At 37.8% G+C, this 22440-nt stretch overlaps 1 protein-coding gene across 5 annotated transcripts in view; it reads right to left on the reverse strand.

The window, feature by feature from the left end:
- EPHA7 (EPH receptor A7) overlaps positions 1-22440 on the reverse strand; it is a 170443-nt gene that overhangs the window by 141555 nt on the left and 6448 nt on the right. For all 5 annotated transcript variants that reach the window (XM_037392606.1, XM_037392608.1, XM_037392607.1 and 2 more), the window contains exon 3: positions 17961-18630. In XM_037392606.1, coding sequence (XP_037248503.1) covers positions 17961-18630 — 670 coding nt within the window. The remainder of the gene's footprint in view (positions 1-17960; positions 18631-22440) is intronic.

Below are 22440 nucleotides of genomic sequence, written 5' to 3' on the forward strand. Positions count from 1 at the left end.
AACAAGAACAATATTCAACACCAACAGCATGAAATGAATCAGTCTGCCTGTGGTTTAATTCACAAAAGCAAATTTCTCTTTCACTGTCTCATTCCAGAAATGGGAAATAAACTTCTGTACTTCAATATCCGTTTCTCCTGGAGGACCAGGCAGAACTGGGTAAGTTTGGTGGCTTTTTTGGCATTCTATACTTTTCATAGGACAGAGTCTGACAAAGGGACAGCCTATCAAAACTGAGCCATAAACAAATCAATTTACAGCAGCATAGTAAAATTAAAATGTGACTCAGTCTTGTTATTACTCAATATAACTTGCAGAAGAAATGGGTCTTTCCAAAGTCTTAAACAAATTAATTTTCTCGCTTAGCAGACTTAGGGCTTGTTAAAGGCCCACTAAGGTGCTTCATTGATTTCAATGCTCTTTGGCTCATTGCTCTTTCCACACTGTTCAGGAGCCGGCTGCAATTCTGTATTTCAGAAATTTTCTTCTAACTACAGGTAATTTCAGAATGATTGTAGAATAGACTGAATATTGGATTTGGGGTGGGGGAGTGGAATTTGACTTAATCTAGCTGGACAAATTAGTCCTATCAGATACCCCTTTAAAATCAGTCCAAACTAAAAGTAGCCTTTTAATCATCTGAGCTACACGACTGAGACTTCCTATGTCACAGCCAGCGCACAAACAGCCAGAAGCTAGTGAAATAGTGCTGTACTTCAACCAAAATCAATCATCAATTTCTCAAAATTTCATCCAGAAACCTAGTGAATTTATTTCTCTTTCGCTGCTTTTTTTTTTTTTTTTTTTAATCCCATCTCGTCGGAGTTAGTATCAAGCAAAGGCATACACAGAAATCTGTAGCTGATGAGTTGCCAAGTAAATCTGTTACTATAGGAAAGGTGCTTACATCTTTAACAGGTACAAACACACACAACCAATGGGAAGAACGCAATCAATAATAAAGCTTCCAAAAATCCTAGGCCTGTTTATCGTAGGATCAGACCTGAGTGGCATCATTAGATGCAGATCTGTTCTGCTATTTCTCATCTTTACCAGCTTGTCAGATAATTGCCTCCCAAGCAACTCCGGTGATCAGGCTTTCTCATTTCAACCATTAACTCATTCTTTGACACCCATACAAAAAAAAAAAAAAAAAAAAAAAGGCAAAAAAAAATCCATGGAACTTTTAAGTTCTTTTTCAAAAAGACAGGTATGGATTGCAGCCTGAAAAGGGCTAACTATACTACAATCATCATTCAATGGTATTTTAAAAACCAATACTGTGGCATAATACAGAGTTTTCTAGTTTTCTTTTACCCGCTGCCATGCTCTTTACACAGTGGGTAAAAAAAATTGTGTGAAGTTCAGTGCTGGATACAGCTGAAAATTTTGATTAGTAATGACTACTTATCCTGCATCTGTACTTTATTACTGTAAGCCATTATGCTCATCTCTTATAAGGTAAGCACACATGAGCCAGAATTACAGCTAATTTCCACAAAAAAAAAAAAAAAAAATAAAAAAAAATCGACCTACTTTTCAGCTCCCAGGTGTAGTACATGCTTATGTGCTTCCTCAAATCAGACCCACAGGCTGCTGAGTTGGAACACCACTGCGCCTTAAAAAGATCCATAGTGTGTCGCCCCAGAGTTACTACAGATGTTTGACTCCGGCTTTTACACAAGAGAAGCGCGGATGTGTTCTGTTCGTAAAAGTCTGTGGAAAGTTTGGGGGTCTATCTGGATGAAATACACTGTATAAATACGCAGTTATCATCAGCACACTTCTGTCTTAGATAAACTTCTGGCAAAGTGGAGCGTATGAAAACTGTTTAAGGTTCCGTAATTAAAGCAATATTAGAATAAGCACGTTTCACCATGGCAAAATATTACTGAAAACAAAAGACCTTAACCACTGCTTGTAACAGGCCTTTCAAAATACAAACCGTACACATGAAAACAGTTGGTTTTTACTTTATTTCCTGTCACGAAGGTATGCTGCCAAATAAACGCTACTCTTTGTTGTGTTCTAAAAATGTCTGCTTTCAACTATTAAAACTATTTTAATTACTCACTGTTTTATCAGCACAAATAAAATTTGCTCACTGACGCACATATTTCCTATCCAAGTGAACTGAACTACTTCTCCCAGATCATTTAGTGCAGGTTAGCCAGGCTTTGTGACCAGCACATAATATTATGCAAACTAAAACCATAACTACGTCCATTTAAGGTCAAAAAGGCCTATTTGTGGTTATTATGGAAATCAGTTTAAATGCGAGGTGGCTAAACAATGCATCTTTGCATCCTGGCTCAGCAAAAAACACAAACAACCTGCCAACATCTGCTTTTTGAAGTGTCAGATAACATTATTTCCAGGATGACATCAAGGGCCTTCATTGGCTATGCATAAGGTCAGTGAATATTAACTTCATTTACACTTGGCTGAGAATTGGCTGGTGCCAACAATAGAGGTTTAGATCCTCTGGTGAGCAGGGTTAAAAACTGACAGAAAGCTGCCATTGAGGAAGATGGATGATCGTACTAGCTGACCCTATTCCTCCCCAAGTGTCACAGCTTCGGCCTCTTTTCTATCTCCACAACAAAAGACCCTCTCCGAGCTTCCCAGTGGCCTTCAGCTTTATTGGTGCTAACAGGCCCAGACATTTTCATCGATTGGATTCTCTACCTCTTAAACACAAGAGCTTGCCCTCCCTGGCTAGCCAAACCTTGGCACAGATGTCTTTTTTTGTAATTGCTTCTCTGCTGTCTGTTGGGAAGGATGCAATCGGACAGGCGAACATCATGTCAACACAGAAATGTTTCACCATTTATCTCAGTTTCCCAATGGCATTTTAAGGAAAGTGATACGCTGCTTGCCTGGGGGGATTTAACCCTTCGATGGCTCGCAGTATCTATAAATGTGGTAAAAGAAGTTGCTGTAACATTGTTGTAGAAAAATTCTAGCTCATTTGTCCTACACGTAGTTCACAAATGATGAATTACTTTTCCAAACTATTTGAAATAAAACTTCTCTAAATGCACAGAAGTCAGTTTAGTGTTATTACAATGTATGCTTCTATGTCAGATCCTCAAGGGGTTTTTCAGTCAAGTTCAAAATATACATTTCATAAATAATAAGGCTTGAGTAGTTAATAACAAACATCTATAGAATTTCCAGTCTATTTAAATCCAAGGCCACAAACTTAATAGAAGTATCACAAAAATTCATTAGGAGCTTAAATGGATTAGAACTTATTTATTACATGGAATGAAAGTAATCAGACATCTTTTAACATTTGAATGACTGAATGACTGGAGAAAGGATATAAAGGAAATGTAACAGAGCTGTATAGAATGCTTTGGGGTTAAGAAAAACAGAAGTGATGTTCTTTTATCTTGTGTTTTTTAAACATCTGCTACTGGACATTGCTGGCAAAAGAGTAACGGGTTTGACAAGCCACTTGTTTGATCCAATACAGCAATTCCTGTCTTTCTGCATACACCATGGAAACACCCAGCCTCCTAACATAATTTATATATTTTCCCAAAATCTGGGCTGCACGGCGTGTGCTCTGTGACAGACTGATTGTGCAAAGCCATCCTTAAAGGCATTACAGCTAGCCAGAGAACTGTCTCCCACTGAGGTGCAATCGACAGGTTTATAACAACCCTTGCTCTGCCTAACCTAAATGTATAGCCAGAAGCAAAGGAGCACGGATTAAACGCCCCTATTAAAACCCATGGCTCAAGTTATCTAGCAGGGACAGGACAACTCTCAGAACTAAGGATGACCTAAAAAACATGCACATAAAAACTGACGGAAGAAAAAAAAAAAAGGGGGGGGGGGGAGGGGAGGGGTGCAACAAAATTGATTTTTTACAGAGCTACGGGTTTTGTAGTAAATATTATGGAGTAATTCGCTCAAATAATAAGGTAGAAATGCCAAATACCATGGAGGTCACAAAAGTGGGGAAAAAAACCACAATCCAACCTGGCAGTCCAGCCTATAAAAATGAATGGAAGTACTGGCCAACAAGTCTACCTCTCTGTTGTGTGGCAGGATGGATCAAATTATTTTAGGTTTCCTATAACGCTTGTAGTTATAATTGAGGGAGGGGGTGGGAGCAGGTGGGGGTCAAGTAAAAAGGCAAGAATTTTCTGCTGGGGAAGAGGGGAAAATGGCACCATTTTCAAACTAGCCAAAATCGAGAAGGAAGCAAAAACAGTAGAAAAGAAAACGCAGTCATAATTCAGCCATAAAACAAAAAGATGTACTATGAAAAAAATACACGTGAATGTAGCTGAAGTGATTTTAGAAAATACAGCAGTACATATATTTCTTGCAATGAGATGTTTATTGCATACAGCCTACCGCAATATAAAATAACGCAATTGTGTGGTTGTACACCAAAATTCATGACTATTTTTTTTTTTTTACTGGTAGGGAATATTGTCAGAGTAATGAGGAAAACACACATTTTTCATATTTGTAGCAACTCCTATTAAACAAACTGCCTTTAGCGAGGACTGCAAGGCTGGGCCCTTGCTCTTTGTGTTAATAACAGATGGTTATGACATGGGGCCAATTCCTGTTTTTCTAACTCTCACAAGTAGTCCCAAGGGACTAATTATTTATTTTTATGAATAAAGCAAGCAAGATTTTACCCAAGGGAAAATAAGCAGTTTTGCAACAAAAAACGTTTGTGATCCCCTTTTCCACTGGGTAAGAGCAGGGAGCTCCTCTTTTAGGCACACCCTGCCAGCCCTGTAAGAAGCACTAAGGAAACCCAGTTCCAGGTACTTGGAGGGGACTGGGACTGAGAGAAAGGCACGTAAGTACAAAATGATGACAGCTCTCAACAGATTTCCCCAATATGCTTCAGAAACCACTATCAGGGATGGAGATTGGCAAGGGATCCCCAGCAGCACACTACTTCCATCTGGACTGGGTGGAACTATAGCGTCTCCCAAAGCAGACAGATACAGGGATTTTCAAAGATGACAAGACCGGTCCATTTTTTAACCTACAGAGACATGTAATACAGCACAAGAGTTTTTCCCCCATGGGTAATCACAGGAAAAGGGTTCCAGTCAGCAGACATTTTCCTTTTCCATCACCTTAATGAACAGCCCTCCATCTCTTTTAGTTAACAAATCCATCATGTTGCATTTGTAAGTATATTCTAAAAATCAAAATGAAGAAAAAAATTATGAGCTATAACTACCTCTGAAGAGGTGCTTATCATATGCTGGAGGTGACCCAGCTGTTCACCTATACAGGAAAGTACCATCTCTCTATATGGGCTATACTCTCCATAAATCACCATACCGTGTGCCTTTAGCTGACTACTACCACTGTTGTACTATCAGGTGCCCAACACAAGTAGCGGGAGGAGCTGAACCGCTGTTTCCCATGGGGCATAGGCTACCCAGCCTAGGGCAAGCGTAATTTGTACGTGGCACACAAAGGGGCTGTTACATACTCCTTTAAAAGGATGCGTGAGGGTGCCACAAGCTGGATCTCTCTTTCATTGAATGAAAATATACTACTGACTCAGGAAGATGGAGAGCACTGGTATGACCACAGATATTTAAAACTCACTTCTGAAGGGATTGCAGAGATTGCAAGATTGAAAAGCCTCTTCTATCTCTGCATTTCAATGCAATAGAAATTGGGGTTTGGGAATTTTCTTCTACCTAAAGAAGAAATTACATTTGTATATATCCATTAGGTAAGCACGTATAGCACTTTATAAAGCAATGTCAAAAACATTTTTCAACCTGAATGCTTAAAAGCACCTCAGCCACTCACAGCCAGAAACAGTACAATGGCATTTTACCTGTATTTACCAGACCAAACTAAACTCTTATTAATGCCAGTTTACATGACCACGTTAACAAGACCATGGTGTGAGAAACCTAGGGTTTAGTTTACAAATCAAGTGAATCTAGGATACATGGAAGGATATCATCCCTTTAGGAAGGACAGTCCAAGCAAAAGATCTTTTTGTGTACGTGGAGCTGATCTGTAATGTTTTTATGTGTTCAGATGACCTGAGCAGCCTGTTTGTGCATAGTCCCAGAACATGTCCATCAATCAGTGTCAACATTCTTCCAAGCTCCACTTTGACTGGCAACTGACAGTTATCTCCTGAACGTTAATTAATAATGAATACCATTGTCAGTGCTTAAATACACAAAATGTCTTTAAATGGTGAAATTTTAAAAATGGTGTTTGTTCTGTGAGGACAGGCATTGTATTTTCATTAATTGTATTGTATTAAGGAGAGAAATAAAAACTCCTAATTTAAAGATTGCACATCATTTGTATTATCAATATGTGCTTTGTTTTCTACAAAGTACTCATCTCTACTTGTGTCACACGATTTTGAATCTTACATTCCTGGATACATGATTTTTACAACAGTAATACACAATACAGTGACTATGTAGCTCTCCATTTGACAAAAAATCTTTTAAGATAAATGAACAAAAGCAGGCACATCACTGTCTCCTCCTTTGTCGCACTCACCCAGGAAAAAAAAAGTGTGGTTTAAAGAGATGTTATTTTTCTCCCTTGTTTACTGACATTGTTCACGAGCAATTCCACTCACAAGACCTTTTTAATAATAAGCCAAATAGAGACTTATTTCAGCTGACAAACTAAAGCAGACAGACAAGCATACACATGCTAAAGCCAAAGAATTGCCCCTTTTAATCAGAAAATTAAGTGATATGCAACTAATGATAAGTGAAAGTGAACAGAAGAGACAGTCACAGATCACAGACTGAATATTCTATTCAATCTGCACTGGGGGTCACGAGTTTCAGTCCTGCTTATGATTTTAAGCACGTGATACTTGCACACTTCTCAGCAGCCACAGATTAAACCTGGCTGAGACTTCCATAGGTGAGGTAATTAGGTGACAATGTGGAGCCTTGGGATTTGCTAACAGTTAAAACAATGTCCATTTCCTTTAGGTATTATTTGGGGGGACTTTATCAGTGCTTTTCTTTTTTTTTTTTTTTTTTTTTTTTTAAGTTAGTGTCAATAAAACTGCCTACCATTTGAAAGTTGTCCATTCGTCTGTCTAAACATTTTGTCCTTACACAATCAGCACAGAACAATGTCACAATTACAATATGCTCAAGAAAGTAAATATTGAATGTTAATTTTTACAGAAAAGCTACTAGTATGGAATAAAAATTTTCAATAAGTGGGCCAAAACCTAAAATGAAGAGTTATCTAATTCATTTACTGTGCAAATAAATTGATCAAGAAAAAAAATATGTTGACATTTTGAAACATGAGAAATCCAACATCCAAGTGTTTGATTTCAGCTAAATGACTATATCATGAGCCTGATCGACACAACAAAATTAAGTAGCAAGAATACCCTCTCTTCAATAGGATTCTAACCACATTCCAAAAGCAAATCTATATAGCTATTAAAGAAATAGCAAAGAGTATCTTAAAAAAGATATATCTGTTTCATCCTAACTTTTTCTTTCTGATTACATTTTCTTATTGGATATTTTAAGACTTGAATCAAAGCTATATGGTCTAACAGGAAGAAGAAAAAAGTTCAATGTGTCTCCATTTGCTTTGACATACAAACACATCACCCTTATGAACAAATGAAAAAATCAGTAGAAACTTTTCTCCAGTTCTATCATTCGTCTTAGAAATACAGGCATACAAATACATAGTGCAAATAAATTGATCAAGACAAAAATATGTTAACATTTTGAAACATGAAGCTCAAACATCCAAGATTAAATGCTTTATATTTTATATGTGTGTTTGTATTTTACATATTAAACATATATATAAAGGAAGCTCAGAACCTAAGATACTGGAACTCATAGCTCCATGTGAATGGTTCTAATGGCTAAACTATGGGAAGACAAGATTCAACAGGGGCTAATAAAACCTTCTAACAGTGACTGCATGTTGGTTAATAGGCATGCCCTCCTTCTCAGCAAGAAAAATAATTGACTTAAGTCTGGAAAACTTGAGTTGAATGAGATCATGTAAATATGATCAGTGATCACAGCCACATGTTGCCCACTCAGACCCATGTTCTACAGACAAATTTTTTAACATGTAATTTGTTCCAACATCAACAGAGCTGAGCTGTTTGGCACACAAACTGCCAAACTTTTAGGAATACAATAAACTTTACTTAAGAATCTCAATTGCCAGCATTCTTCAAGTACTTTCATGGTAGCTAAGCAAGGGCTCCAAGAATTTAAATTAGAGATTTAATGAGATTCTCAATACCAACTATGTCCCTCTGTGTACACAAATGGATTGATTCAATTAGGCACCACATAGCCATTCATGAAATGTATAGTTTGTTCTCAAAATCTACCCATACAATAGCTTAATGTAAAAAAAGATGGTACATTCAGGAAGTTCAAAGAATACTGTTTACTACTTATAAATGAAGACTAGCTATTAAGTGGAGAAACTGAGGGATTCGGAAGTTTGTAGGCCACAGGCAGTATAACTTTTGAGACGGCGTGGACCGGTCATTAATCCAAGCTCCAGAGAGCTCGTGAGTTTTTCCTTGATGGTCCATCATATGCAGATGGAGAACTCTGACATCCTGCCTCTCTCCTACACTAGAATAAAATAACTAGATGGTCATCTGAGGAAAAAAAGCCCTACCAAGCATCAGGGGACACTTGCAATTTAGTCACATCATGAGGACATATCCAGTAAGGTGAAGGGAGCGTACAGCAGGTCACATGCACACGGCTATACAAGGCCACCATATTAGTCACTTGCCAAAAGATCTTCAACTACCACTTTCAAGGGCCACCCTACTTCAGTCCACTGTGTTGAATCTACTGGAAAAATGCACACCAGTCATTTAGGCCGGATTATATTTCACATTCACTAAATGAAAGAATAATAACAAGTTACAGCCACTAAATATGCTACATATCCCATGTGCCATCAGTAGAATTTTTGAGTCACGTTTATACTCGCTTCTCTGTACACATTTATATCAGCACAATACCTACAATTTAGAAAAGCACAACTAACCAAACATGCATTTAAGTATGTTTCATCCATGTAAAAGTTTTAGGTTTATGTATATGCTTACAGCTCCTTAAAACTTTAGCACTTTCCTCAGTAGGAAAATATTAGCGCGTTATATTACTCCCACTGAGTTAACGGGAGTCTTGCCATTAAGTCCTAGGGATGATGCCTCAGCCTTCAGTCACACAGTCCTCTGCGTTAGGCATTACTTCCCTAAAACAGTCATAACTTGTTTACTGAGAAATAGGAGTCCCATTGTTACACTTTCTTCAGTATGTTTGTTTATGGTAATACATACTATCAGAAATATTTTTTTTGTTCAAAACAAAAAAAAAGGTAGCCAGCCAGCAAGGCAGGGCTCTAGACTTGCACCAGCTTCTCAAAATCAAACCCTTAACTCATTTCACAATTAAAGCAAGAAATAATCTTTGCATTTATGTATATTAAATACATCAAAAAATAATACTTACATTTCTTAATCATGTACTTCCCTTTTATCCATCAATCACACACATTTGAGGTATGTCAGGTGTCAGAAAATACTAATAATTACAGTTAATTACACTTTCATTAGGAAAATGCTCGATATTATTATTTCAGAAGAGACAGGTCTTGCCAAGTCACATGTAACTAATCCAAAGCACAAAAGTTAAGAAAAGTATCAATTTACTTTGGGTAAAAAAACCTGATGTTTATTACAGGTGTGAGCAACTTTATCCTCCTTAGGACAGGCAGCAGGGCCACCCAGCTATATAAAGCTATACAGGTACACGTGTTGACAGGATCAGACTCCAAAAGCATAATAATCAAGCCCAATTCTTACCTCACAAAAGTTTTATACTTGGTTGCCTTAGCTACTCTGAATTATGCTTATAAATTAGTGTAATATTAAGCAAAATTTCCTGAAATCCATATAGCTGTTAAAAGATAATTTTTCCTCAAAGGAAAATCTCTTCTTAAAGGATAGAAGTAAGGAAATAAGCGTTACATGCTGAACAGCCGCTCTTCAGGATGCTGGCATGCTGTGTTTATTAGGGAGACTTGAAATCAGAAACAGTCATTAATGGAGAAGTACAGAAGAACACTCCTTCAGCAGACATACTGCTGATGTATCTGAGAGCAAGAAATGAAATATGAGATTCCCACAGAAAACAAAGTATCTCTGTAAACTATTAACTAGGATACTATTCCCTTTCACATATAATGTATAGGTATTTTGTTAATATTAGGGACAAGAGAATTCACCGTGACAGGCAGAGGCAACAGCAAAATTAGGAAGTACCCAGGGATAAAAGCTTCTCTAAGTAAGAAGAAGACTGTTCATAAAAGTGTCTTAAATATATTTGCTACTGCTGCTGTTTTCTTGATAATGCAAGGTTACAGAACAAATTAGATACACCATCCTGCAAAGGGAGGTTAAATTTTATAAAATTTATGCCGACTAATGCTGAATTAAACAGCGAACCCACCTTCCTTTTTCTTTTGTTTCTGTTTTTGGGGGTTTTTTTCCTGCTTGATGCCACAACATTCTGTGTAGGCTTCTAGTAGAAAATATCTACATATTTTCCCTGTCATGTGAACGATGTTTGGCTTTTAATAAACTCCCTGAAAATACTTTTCTAATTCTTTTAAGGAAACCCCTTACAAATTGTTTTAATCTTAACTTGGTTCCATCCTTAAGTATTTATTAACAAAGTAGTATTTATTAACAAAGTAGTATTTATAGGGGGGTGAAAAAACCAACACAATCATGACAAACAATGTTACATACTGAGTACACTTTGAAAGAGCTATTTTGTCTTTGCAGATATTAATTTCAAAAAGTTTTACTTGTTTTCAATTTAGAAAGTGTTAATCCACAAGCTGTGTACAGCTTATTGTTTTTAATAACTAAATTATATTGCAAAGATGGCACTGTACAGAGAAAACACCGAGATTTAACGCTGAGAAGTCAAGAAGCAACAATTAATTTTTACACTGCAGTTCAGGTGGTAATAAGCATGATATTAACTCAAAATCCACATAAAGAGAAAACTGTCTCCACAGTTTCCCAAGTAAAAACAGAAAGATATTCTTACAGATTTAATACTGCTTAACATGTATGGACTGTTGAGGGGATGGAGGAGCAAATATTTTCATGATAACAGAGGAAGTTTGGAATGCAGAAAATTCAAAAGCTAATCTAGTTAAGCAAACATTTTGCTCACATAATTTTTATTTTCTTTCAACTTCAGTACCAAACATGGATCTCTCTGTATGGTTGTCCCGCTTCTTGAATAAGAACCTCCACTTCACTCCTTTGCTTAAGGCTCCTTGCTTTCAGAGACCAATTTATACTTTGAAGTGCAGTTTGCTTGAACCGCTTTGAACAGCATTCCATCATCCATATAATAGCTGACTTACAGATACATAAAGTAGATCAGTTCAACACTTATTAACATGTTCCTATCTATTCTGTAAGAAGTTCTTCCAGGAAATAACCTCTAATTTTAGTTTCTCTGTAATCTACTAACTTTCCTTTTTTCAGTTCCTGAAGCCTTATTTTCCTGGCTGGAGGGGTTGGGTTTTGGTTTGGTTTGGGTTTTTTTTTTTTTTCCTTAAACAGCTAACAGTCATATTTAATGGGATGCACGTGCACCTGAGAGTCCCCTAACAAGGATTATATGTGTGTGTCATTTCTCTCATTTGTACTCTGAAATAAAAGAATATTTAAATTTATTTTTAGTGGCTTAATTCTCAGAGATTAACAAAAACACTGGACAACAACAAACAAAAAACCAACCCCCAGAATCCCAGAATTTTCAAGCAAGACAGTTGTTTCATCATCTAGGAAAATCTTTTATACTCCAGAAAAATTGTAACAAAGCTATTATGTCTCTTTTAACTTTCACAACAGATTTCTGGGCAGAAAAAATTGTTTCAGAAGCAAGATGTATGGTTTTGTGCAACAGACTTAACATGATGAGATTCCATTTCTAAATAGCAACTAAAGCTTCATTTAGAACAAACAGAAGATAGACTTTATGGCTAAGGAGTTAATGGCCCAGCTGTTGAGCAACCATAGCTAATTCAGCAGTGGCATCCCAGACCCGTAAAAAGACAGCTTTAGTGCTTCCTCTGTAACTAAAGGAGAAATTACTAAGAATCTGCTAGATTTCATTGCTGGCTTTGTTTTGATTTCAAAATCTGTGCACAGCAGTGAATCTGACCAAAAGGAAAATAAATTAAAAAAAGTGCAACAAATTTAGTTTCAGAAATTCATATTCAGCAAACCTCTAGAAAAATGCAAAAATAAAATTAATTCCTGGAGACAACAGAATCTGGAAAGAGGAGCAGAGGGGCGGGGTGGGGCAGGAGAAAGGCTAGAGAAGGGAAAGAGATCTACATTCAACCACATTACCCAACAATTTCACTTCTAGAATCTGGACTCCTGATCGCCCACGTGCATGTGCTAACCCACTCCTTTCAGCTCTCCTGGAGCGAAACAACTAGTTCAGTACTGACTAAACCTGTCAGTAGTTCCACAGTTAATGCATTTTAGGCATCACTGATGGCATTTTGGATCAGAACTAGCAGGTTTTGACTGCCTCCAGCACTTAAATCACTTCAACTCAAACATCACCTTAGCTTCTCACATATATTCATGTCACACTCGAGACAGGATGCCGTATCTCCAAAACTATATGGCCTATAATCATACTAATCAAAGTAATTCAGAAACTTAAAGGGAAAAAAAACCCTGTATCTTAGGGCCACAAGGCAACCCTGAGGATACCTGCAACAAATGCTATGAGGCATGAAGGCAACCGTTTCTTCAGGTGATAGATTTAATTTGGAAACCAATTTTCGAAGAGGACTTGTTTAACAGTAGACATAGCTCCTCTCCCCTTCTCTTCTCTGCGCTGACACATCCAAGAGGCTGAAGAACATGAATAAAGTAGGTCAAAAACTCAACTGACTTAGGGAGACTGACAAATTTGTGAAAATCATACTCTATAAGAAGACTAGACTGTTCTGAAAGAAAGACGTAGCAAGAAAATATATCTTTCTACCACATCTCTGACAAGAAGGGCAGTCAGGAGACTCCAGGGTGAAAGAAAGCCAAGACATTCAACTTTTCTAGAAATTCCAAAGGGGGCTGGAAGCAGAAATCACAGCTCTACATTTCACAGTAGAAACACCTTCAGTATTCTTGACCATCTAGCTAGAAAGTCTTACTTTTACCTTAAAATTAACTGGTATATTTTTTCTGAACCCTGCTAGGATCCTTTGGAAAGATATTTACATGATTATTATTTTTTTAAAAACCAATAGTTCTTATGCAGCTGTATCTGGCACCTGATATCACATTGACCTTTGTCTGAAAAGGGGACAGCAAAATTATTTAAAATTTTAGGGGACAAAAAGGGAAGGAGGTAGACATTCTCGTGTTGAACTTCCACTGGCTTCTGAGAAAATGACAAGACTCAGAGGTATCCTCATTCTCTGCTCTGGTTCAATTTGCTATGAATAATTACATTCTCTTCCCTAGAGTAATTTTGGAGGCAAATGGAAGAAGAGTAACTGCTCTTTAAAAAAGGAAACATTTAGAGTCTTAATGATATAAATGCCAATGAAAAAATTTTCTACCATTTTTCCCCTTCTTCACAAAGCAAAAGATTTTCAGGTTGAAAATGCAGGAATGTCAACATAAGTTACTGAACCTGCAGGTCACCCAAAGCTTTTGGGACACACTACCTGGGCTAAACTACACCAATTTCACAATATGCAAAACCTGAGCTTTTTAGAAGCATGGTAACATTTTTTTAATGACAGCTTATTCACATTCGCCTCTTAATTCATTGCCCTCTACTAATAAATTTGTGGCTTATCAGCTCCTAAGTGGAGTACTATCAAAAAAACAAAATAAAACAAAAAAACCCAACCAACCAAGAAACACAACCACACATACTTTACACCACAAAAATGCCAAGCATAAGGCAGATTCACTTTCTGGATCTGTTATCAAGTAAGATTTCACAATGTCAAGAGATAAAAGTTTGTCCCAAGAAGAAAAAAAGAGAAGGAACAGGTGCAGCTTGCAGTCTGGCACAGCATACAGCACATGACAAGGTTTGGAAAGAAAAGCCTGTATCTCCCTTTTTACCTCACCAAGACAAAATCTACAAATAGCTATAATCCCCTCCCCATTTCAGGGCCAATAAAACAACTGTTACTGCATACATTATTATAAAATGTTTAACAGTAAAATGTACCCATTTGGCTTTCCCTAGAAATCTGAATTTTTGGACTCTGTGCCCAATCACCTGTGTAATTTCTCAGTTCAGTCATATTAAGTGATGCTTCATACCTCCTGAAAAATCACTCTACTACTCCAATTGAATAAATTTAATTCATTCCCTCCCCATTTCCAGCTAACACGAAACAGATGGAAAACGCATTACACTAGAAGTTCACAAAGAATTATTTTCTCCTTCAAATACAATCACTGATCACAGTGTGCTCCTTACATGTACAACATATTGACTGAAATCCACTGTGCGGGGAAAACAACAACAAAAAAATAATCAAAGTTAGACCTACTGGGAGTACACTACAGTTACTGAGATCTTTATTGGGGTTTTGTGGCTGAGGTTTTTTTGCCAGAACAGATGCAATACACGCTATTGGAAGAACTTAGTATTTCCAAGTACCTTTCTGGTATCTCTGCTAGGTACCTTTCAAGGCAATCCTTTACAATGTCCAACTTCCACACCTAAGCCTAGTGCCACATACCATCAGACATAAGATCAAAATGGAGGAGATGGTGTCCTTGCACATAAACAAAAGAATCTGCAATTCAAAGTTCAGAGGCTGGTATAGTTTTCTCATGTTTGTTTCACCCAGGTTTAAGATTTTGCTTTAAATGACACTTGTGAGCTCTCTGCAATTCGGCTCTCTTATGTATGTTTGTTATCTCAATAGATCACCAAGGTGGCACAGACCCTTGGCACACCTATAGTGAGAAATAATCAGTGTACACAGAAAAAAAACCAACCAAACAAACACACTACTTCAGTTTCAAAGATAAAGCTGCAGAAGAAACACAGGGGAGCTCATTTTCCAGGTTTTGTGTTTCACTGCTCACAATTGTTTTCTTCCTTATCTTTCCCAGCATTACCAGTTACTTACATTCATGCAACAAAAAAAAACCAAAACAAAACAAAAAATCTTCTGGCAACACATCCAGTGCAGAGCTGTGTATAAATCAGAACTCAATTGTTTCAGTGTCTGAACTGAAAAAATTTCACACACGGGAGAGAAGCTGTATGCAAAAGAAACACATTCTTCAATCACAGCCAGCCAATCAAGCCAGCCTAACACAAATGAAAATCCCCACTGAGCTAGAGGCTGAAGAGCTATTTGGAACTACAATGTGGCCATCTACTCCTACCTTTGCTACAACGCAGCCAGATAAGGTATTATTCTGTATCTTTAAAAGACCTTCCTATTGTGTTAAGTTAATTCAGCTGAGCTTTAGCAAGCGTGAGAGCGGAATCACAGACTTCTGCCCATCCTGACAGAGCACAATGCTTTCTGCCATGAGCAGTCCCAAAGAAGTCGCGCAGCATGCCAGGTACAAAGTATTTGCAGAAGTGAGCCCTCAGACAGGGCTATAAAAGCTCTGGGTTAAGGAAGCGCACTCCAACTTGCTTCTGCTTGATCTGTTACACAGCTTGACAGTAACAGATAGCCAGTTGCATTAGTGTCAATGTTCAGATAAGCTTCTCTCAATATCTGTCACAAAAAACAGACGCGGTATCAGTGTGCCAGCTGTATTATCGGTCACTACATAGTTGATCATACTTAATAACATCCTCGAGCACAGGCACAGCTAACAAGTATCACAGACGGCAATTATTGTGGTGTGCCAGAGTCACCCAGATCGTTCTGACTCAGAGCTGCCAGCGGCGCACATTCGGCGAGTGCCTGCCTCCCACCCTTTCCCTCCCAAATACATTAACTTGCCTCAATATGGAGCTGGAGTTTGTTTTGAAACTCTTAACAGGATCACTGAAAGAAAAGAGGAAAAATACCATAAATGATCCTCTGGACTGTTTCCAGAGTAGCATATTCTCTTAGCGATTGCTTTGGAAGCAAGCCAGAAACGGGAAGTGTTCTTGCAAATGAGCATGCTACTATACTCGAGTACAAGTTATCGTTTAATTCTTTTGTCAACATCAGTGCGGTTATAAATTAAGAAGCCTGTTTAATAAACAGATTACTTGAATTCATTACCAAACACCGATTTCTTCTTCATCCATCCCCCCCAGGCCCCCAGCTCCTGTCCCCCACCCGCTTCCTAACATACACTGCTTTTTCTGATACTTTCTCTCCTTTATGGAAAATCAAAGATTATTACATTAATTACATCAGCTATGACTAGGTCCGTAATCAAGAGCAAGTTAACTAAGAGAAGGAAAAGAGTCAGTTGCTCAAAAAAAAACATTTGAAAAATCTCAAAAACCAGGCTTTTACGGGACAAAGTGTTTAATATTTTTAACAGAGCTTTAATACAATCTACTGAATGGTTTCATAGGGGCAGTTTTTCACATTACAATTACTCCTAATGAGATCACACTCTGCAGTGTATAAGCCCTCGCCCCTTCCCAACAGAACAATGGAAGATTTGTGCAAAGCTACAAAGGCCTCAGGTCAACTCAACTCGCTTCACTTTGTACTGAATTTCCTCATATAAACTCATCAAGAACACAATATTTTTTTTTTTCCCCAAGGAAAAATTAATAGTGAGATTCATTTACTTTGTTTTAGGGTGTCCCTAATCCTCTACAGATTTTGAAGTCCTCACACAGGTATCTTGGACTCAGTGACTGCTGCCAGCCTTAGTTTTCAAAATCTGTAGATATCTCCTCTTTGCAGATACCTGTGTTTGGGGTTTTTTTTTTTTCCAGTTTTTGACTTACAACATTTCTCACCAACAAATGTCTGCCTATCTTACAATAAAAATATGGTGATATATAACTCCTTTTGTTATCTTATGATAAAAGTGATAGACCTTGTATTAAGTGTACATGAAAACAAACTGCCTATTCTCGTGATTTTGCTGTAAGCAGAAATACTGAAATATGCTTTCACACACTAAACAGAAATGTCTTATGCATGTAGCCCCAGTGACAGCAATGCTAAGGGCACGTATCATTCTAAGAATATGATGTCAGAATATGCTGTATCAGTCTGAAAGTACAACTCAGTAGTCTCCGATTTGCTAGTATTTTAAACTAATCACTATGATCCCACAGCAAGCTGAAAGTTTTGAGTTAGTTTTAAGCAAAAAGATATTGTAGGAAGAAAAATATACTTTATTCTAAAAACTTGATATTCCGTTTGAAAGATCTATCTTGTGTTTGTTTGAATTTTACACTCAGGTTTAATTGTGTGTGTACTCCTCCCATTACTAACCACACCTCATTCTAAGTTTACTACCTCAGGTTTAGTTTCCTTATAACTCTGCCACAGATCATGTGAAAAAACAAACTGTTTAACTACTCATATCTAAGATTATTGACACAGTGTTCTCTGATAGGTATGACTTGCTCAACATCACCATGAGGTACAAGGAACATCACCTTAACCCGTTTAAAATGTTAGTCCTGAATCTGTATTTGTGCTTCACACAACATTAACTTTTCTTGTTTAAATCTAAAAATGCAGTATGCACCCACTGACTTCCATATCCAGAAGGGCTGACTGCTTTAGATTAGCCAGTGTGAAGTTTACAGATTGAGGATCCAAAAACTTCACAAGCAGTCTGATGACGTATTTCTCTTGCAAGAAAAATAATAAAAATAAGCTGGTAAAACATGATCTATAATGTACATTTTACAGCAACTTGTATGTTTACTTACGTTCACACGTGTCTCCTTTTTGCTGGTATCCTGCTTTGCAGATACATTTTCCAATAGGCACTAACCATTCTCCCTCCGCACTACAGTGCATCTTCGGCGAGTTCTCCGCCTCCTCCTCCGCACTGCTGACGCAAGTTCCTCGTACTTCAACTAAAGAGGAAAACTCTGAGCCAGTCACTGTGTCAGGGAAAATAGCTAAGTTCTCAATGATGGACCAACACTTCTTGTAGTAGACTTTGACAGAGACCAAAGCAATGCAGGCCCCTACATCCTGAAATGCAAGATAGAATCCTTTTTTGGACAAAGGTCCAATTTCTCTCACCTCTGTGTTTAGTTTCATTTTTCTCTCCCCAAGATCACCTTGGGTAAAACTTTCATCTGCTGCAATAGTGTCTATTTTTACATACTGGTTTTCTCGAATATTCCTGCCAGTGTCGTAGTCTGTTTCATAATAATACAAGTTAAAAGTTTCTTTACAAGTCCCCAGAACTCCAGGAAGACTGTTACAATCCCTCAGAGTGAATTTCAGCTCTACAAAAATCCTTTGTGCATTGCTTTTTGCAATCCAGTTAGTCCGAAGCCAGTTGTTTTGGTTTGATTCCATCACCTGGCATACCTGGTATGTTCGTATAGGAGTGTAGTTTTCATCCAGTCCACTAATTTCTTCCCACTAAAACAATAACGAACAGTTAGTAATACAAAAAAAAAAAAAAAAAGCCACTAGATATAACTATTGCGTATTTTAACAGGCTTCAAGCAATTCAGAACTCGTTTTTAACAGTATGTCTTCCTAACAAGCAGGTTATTGTTAAAACACTCTTACACAAGTGAAGAAAATACATATTAAGGCAGCTGCAGGACCTCTCTCCCTCCATGTCTTGCTAACATAGAAATAACTTCTAAAAATCACTTTCATATCATGGGCAGAGTTGTAAAGGAGAAGCTTCAGAGCAAGCTGTTCAGTGTACCAAGTTCTGGTTACACACCAGGCTCTCTCATGTTTCATTAAAGTCATGGCAATTTTAGGTAAGCAAAGACAAAGAGGGCGGCAGCTTTGCTTCCAGGGAAACCTAAAATCAGTGAAGTCTTAAGACACTGAAATTGCCTAGCGTTACGGTACATAAAACTTGTGTACATAAAACTTCCAGTGGAACCTCCAGTTGTACAGAAAGCACGGGACCAGGTCCTGAAACTTGTGAGTCAGATGATATTCACTCCTATATGATCACAGTGGCATACAGAGAGAAGGCAAATGAAGACAGACAGAATCAAAAAATCTGAAAGCAAGAAAACACTTTGATTGTCCTCTTTTTGTTCAGTCCACTTTCTGTTCTACTTACAAACCAAAGAAGGCAGGCGGGAGCTCCTCACCTTGCAGTTTGTTCTGTGGCTGCATCCATGTTAAAAGGAGCAAACTTCATTTAGTTGGGAGTTCAAATGAACCATGAGATTATACATAATTAAGAACAACTCGCATGACTGAAAGTTCACTGGTTCAAAGCCCGGGTTTTGCTGTTGTTCCCTCTTTAGGGTACCAACTGTGTAACAAGCCAGTAACAGCCCTGCAGTCTTCAACAGCCTTCCGTGGCACCGGAATTTGCACCTCTGGCAACGGCAAACCTTCCAATGCAATCAACCAGGTGGATCTGCCCGGGTGTAGCCGTAATAATACCTGTCTCTCACCTTTTTTCACATTTCTTCTAACATCTAATCCACTCCAGAAACCACAGCTGTAATGAATTAGGCAGGGCAGGGTTGGGCTATCCGATGATACAGGCAACCATGACTTCTCTGTATGGCACTTCGCCCTCTGGCCCTGTGTCAATAATGCACTTAAGCTCACACTTAAGATCAATGACAGTGCTTATGAGCTTAATGGTAAGCATGTGCTTAAGCGCTCTGTGGGACTAGCATACTGGGCACCTCTGCAACATGGAGCACCCACTGAAATTTCTTGCACCGGTAACCAAGCATGGAAGGCGTCAGTTTCCCAGACTAGGAGCCATGCAGTATACAGCATTTTGCAAGCCTATCTGACAGCAAATGAGGTCATTTTAATGTTGGTATACTGCTCCAAGGAAAAGCAGATGTGGCTGAATTGATGCTGGTTATCACCACGAAATATATCACGGCTGCAGATGCTGAAATGCACAGAAGCTGTAAATATCAAAGCACATTTCAAAGCCCTACAGTTAATATAGACGTGGTATGTATGGCATCATATATGCATATGGTATTAAATGATTGAAATATAAGATACTCATGGAGTTAACTGAACTGATTGCATATGGAACTGTATTAATCTCAGAACAGAAGGAAGTCTATCTTTATAATAGATACACTAGATCGGAATGAGTAAGATTCTTAGATTCTTCCCCCACCCCACCCCCACCCCCCCAAGGACTAGTAAAAATTATAAGGAAAAGAAAAAGGGGCCCTGGACACTGAGGCTTTCGGTTCTGCCACATCAAAAAACAAAACAGAACAAACAAAAAACCAAACCAAAATACCCCAGAACAAAAATGACAAAAAAGCCATGAAGCCTAAAATGTTACTGATTTTTATTCTCCATTTCACATCAAGTAGGGCTGGGGGATGGGTTGGGTTTTTGGGGTTTTTTAGTTGGTTTGGGGCTTTTGTTTCTTTCACTTTTTTGTCTTGTGTAAGCAGTCCTCCCTCAAAACACGGAGCCAGACTCTGCAAGAAGATATTCCAGTTAGACAATGTACTGTATCTTTGAAGTGAAAGTGACTCTAATGCACCACAGAACAGAATCTGACTTTTCCGGTTTTGATGTGGATTGCTTTGTCAAAACAAATCCTCTCTCCCCTTCCTCCCTCCCTCCCTCCCCACCCCCCCACCCCCCCCAAAAAAATAAAGCCAAAACCAGAAAACAAAACAACAAAAAAAGCCAAATAAAATACATTTACCAAACAAAACCATTTTTAGCCCACTACACAAGGTTAGCGAGTATCAGCTTGATTCTTATGCTACTGTCAAGCAAAACATACAAAACCCTAAATTCAGATAAGAAATCCTACTTCATGTTAGCCTTAGCATTAAACACTGAAGTCAATCTTTCCATTATTTCCCAAAGCCATGGAGTATGATCTTCCTAAAAACTTAAGGAATTATGACTTATAACTCAATTATGTAATCACAGAGCTATTATTTCAAGCAGCCCATTTTCAAGCATACCTACTTTGCAGTGCAAAAAAAAACCCAACCAACAAGATCAGTACTTCAGGGTATGTTTTCACCTAAGCCATCTGAAGTCATGTTTCACTGAAGTCTTTTTAAAGTGATAAATTCTATGATACCTTTTACAGCAAGAAAATTCAACTTTTCTTTGTCCTGCTGCAACATGTCATGATATACATGCAATTCCATTTGAATGTATCCTGTTCTATTGGTTTTAACATACGGTATTTTAACCTCTTGGTTATCTTAGCAATGTTTGAGATCATTGTTAGACCTAACATTTGCAGCTGAATGAGGCTTTTAATGAGTGTCTGGCTGGTATTTTCTGTACAGGATGATGCAGTAGTTTCTCTCAAGAATAAGATTTTCTGTGTTTATTCCCATGAAGTCTTTATTGCATAGTAGAATATTCAGTAATTAAAACTAGAAAAACATTTCTTTTCAAAATTACATTATTAAAATGGTACTTTTATGTTAATTTACAGGCAACTGTTTCTGAATATTTTCACGCATAAAAATCCAGCCATTACTTTTTATTCACTTTTAATTCCTGATTGAAAGTGGCTTCTATCTCTGAATGCTGCCTTTTACTATTTGTTGAATTTGACTCTACCTTCATCTTTCACTATGCTGACATGTGTAATGTGTTGGCATGTCTTTCATTATCTACAGGTTAGCCTAATATAATTGCCACCAAGCTAATCTTTCAAACACCTCTGGTAACGGCTTCAATCAGCGCAAAACACCAATGCCGGGGTTATTAGCCATCATACGTGTTGAGCTCGCACTAAATTCTTTCTGAAGTCCTTAGATTCGTTTCCAGTTTATGCTTGTATTGATTTTGCGATCTTGCTTTTAAAGAAAGACACTTTCAGATTTTCATTCTTCTTATTTAAAGGATTTGTTACACTTTTATGTCCCCACTCACACTTCACGCTCTTCTGGCTGCAGATTTCTTAATGTGCTGAAGATTAAGGGCCTGATCCCCCAAGTCCTTGTTCATGCAGGGAGTCGGAATGGATTCATCAAGAGTGCTTCCATGAGTAAGAAATGTCCATATAATCTATGATTTGTCAGACTGAGTTAAGGTAGGACTCAGCTAAGGTAGGACAATATACCCATTCTATCTTTCTGAAAACGTTCTTCCTCAAGGACTGAGGAAGAAGGGGTTTTATACCACTTTCAATTCAGACTGAAAGTAAAACTTCCCAATTTTATGTATATAATAAATAAGGCAATAACACCAATGTTTCTAAACTTCTCATTTTTTATACCTATG

The sequence above is a fragment of the Falco rusticolus genome, chromosome 6 (assembly GCF_015220075.1).
Source record: "Falco rusticolus isolate bFalRus1 chromosome 6, bFalRus1.pri, whole genome shotgun sequence".
Lineage (NCBI taxonomy): Eukaryota > Metazoa > Chordata > Aves > Falconiformes > Falconidae > Falco > Falco rusticolus.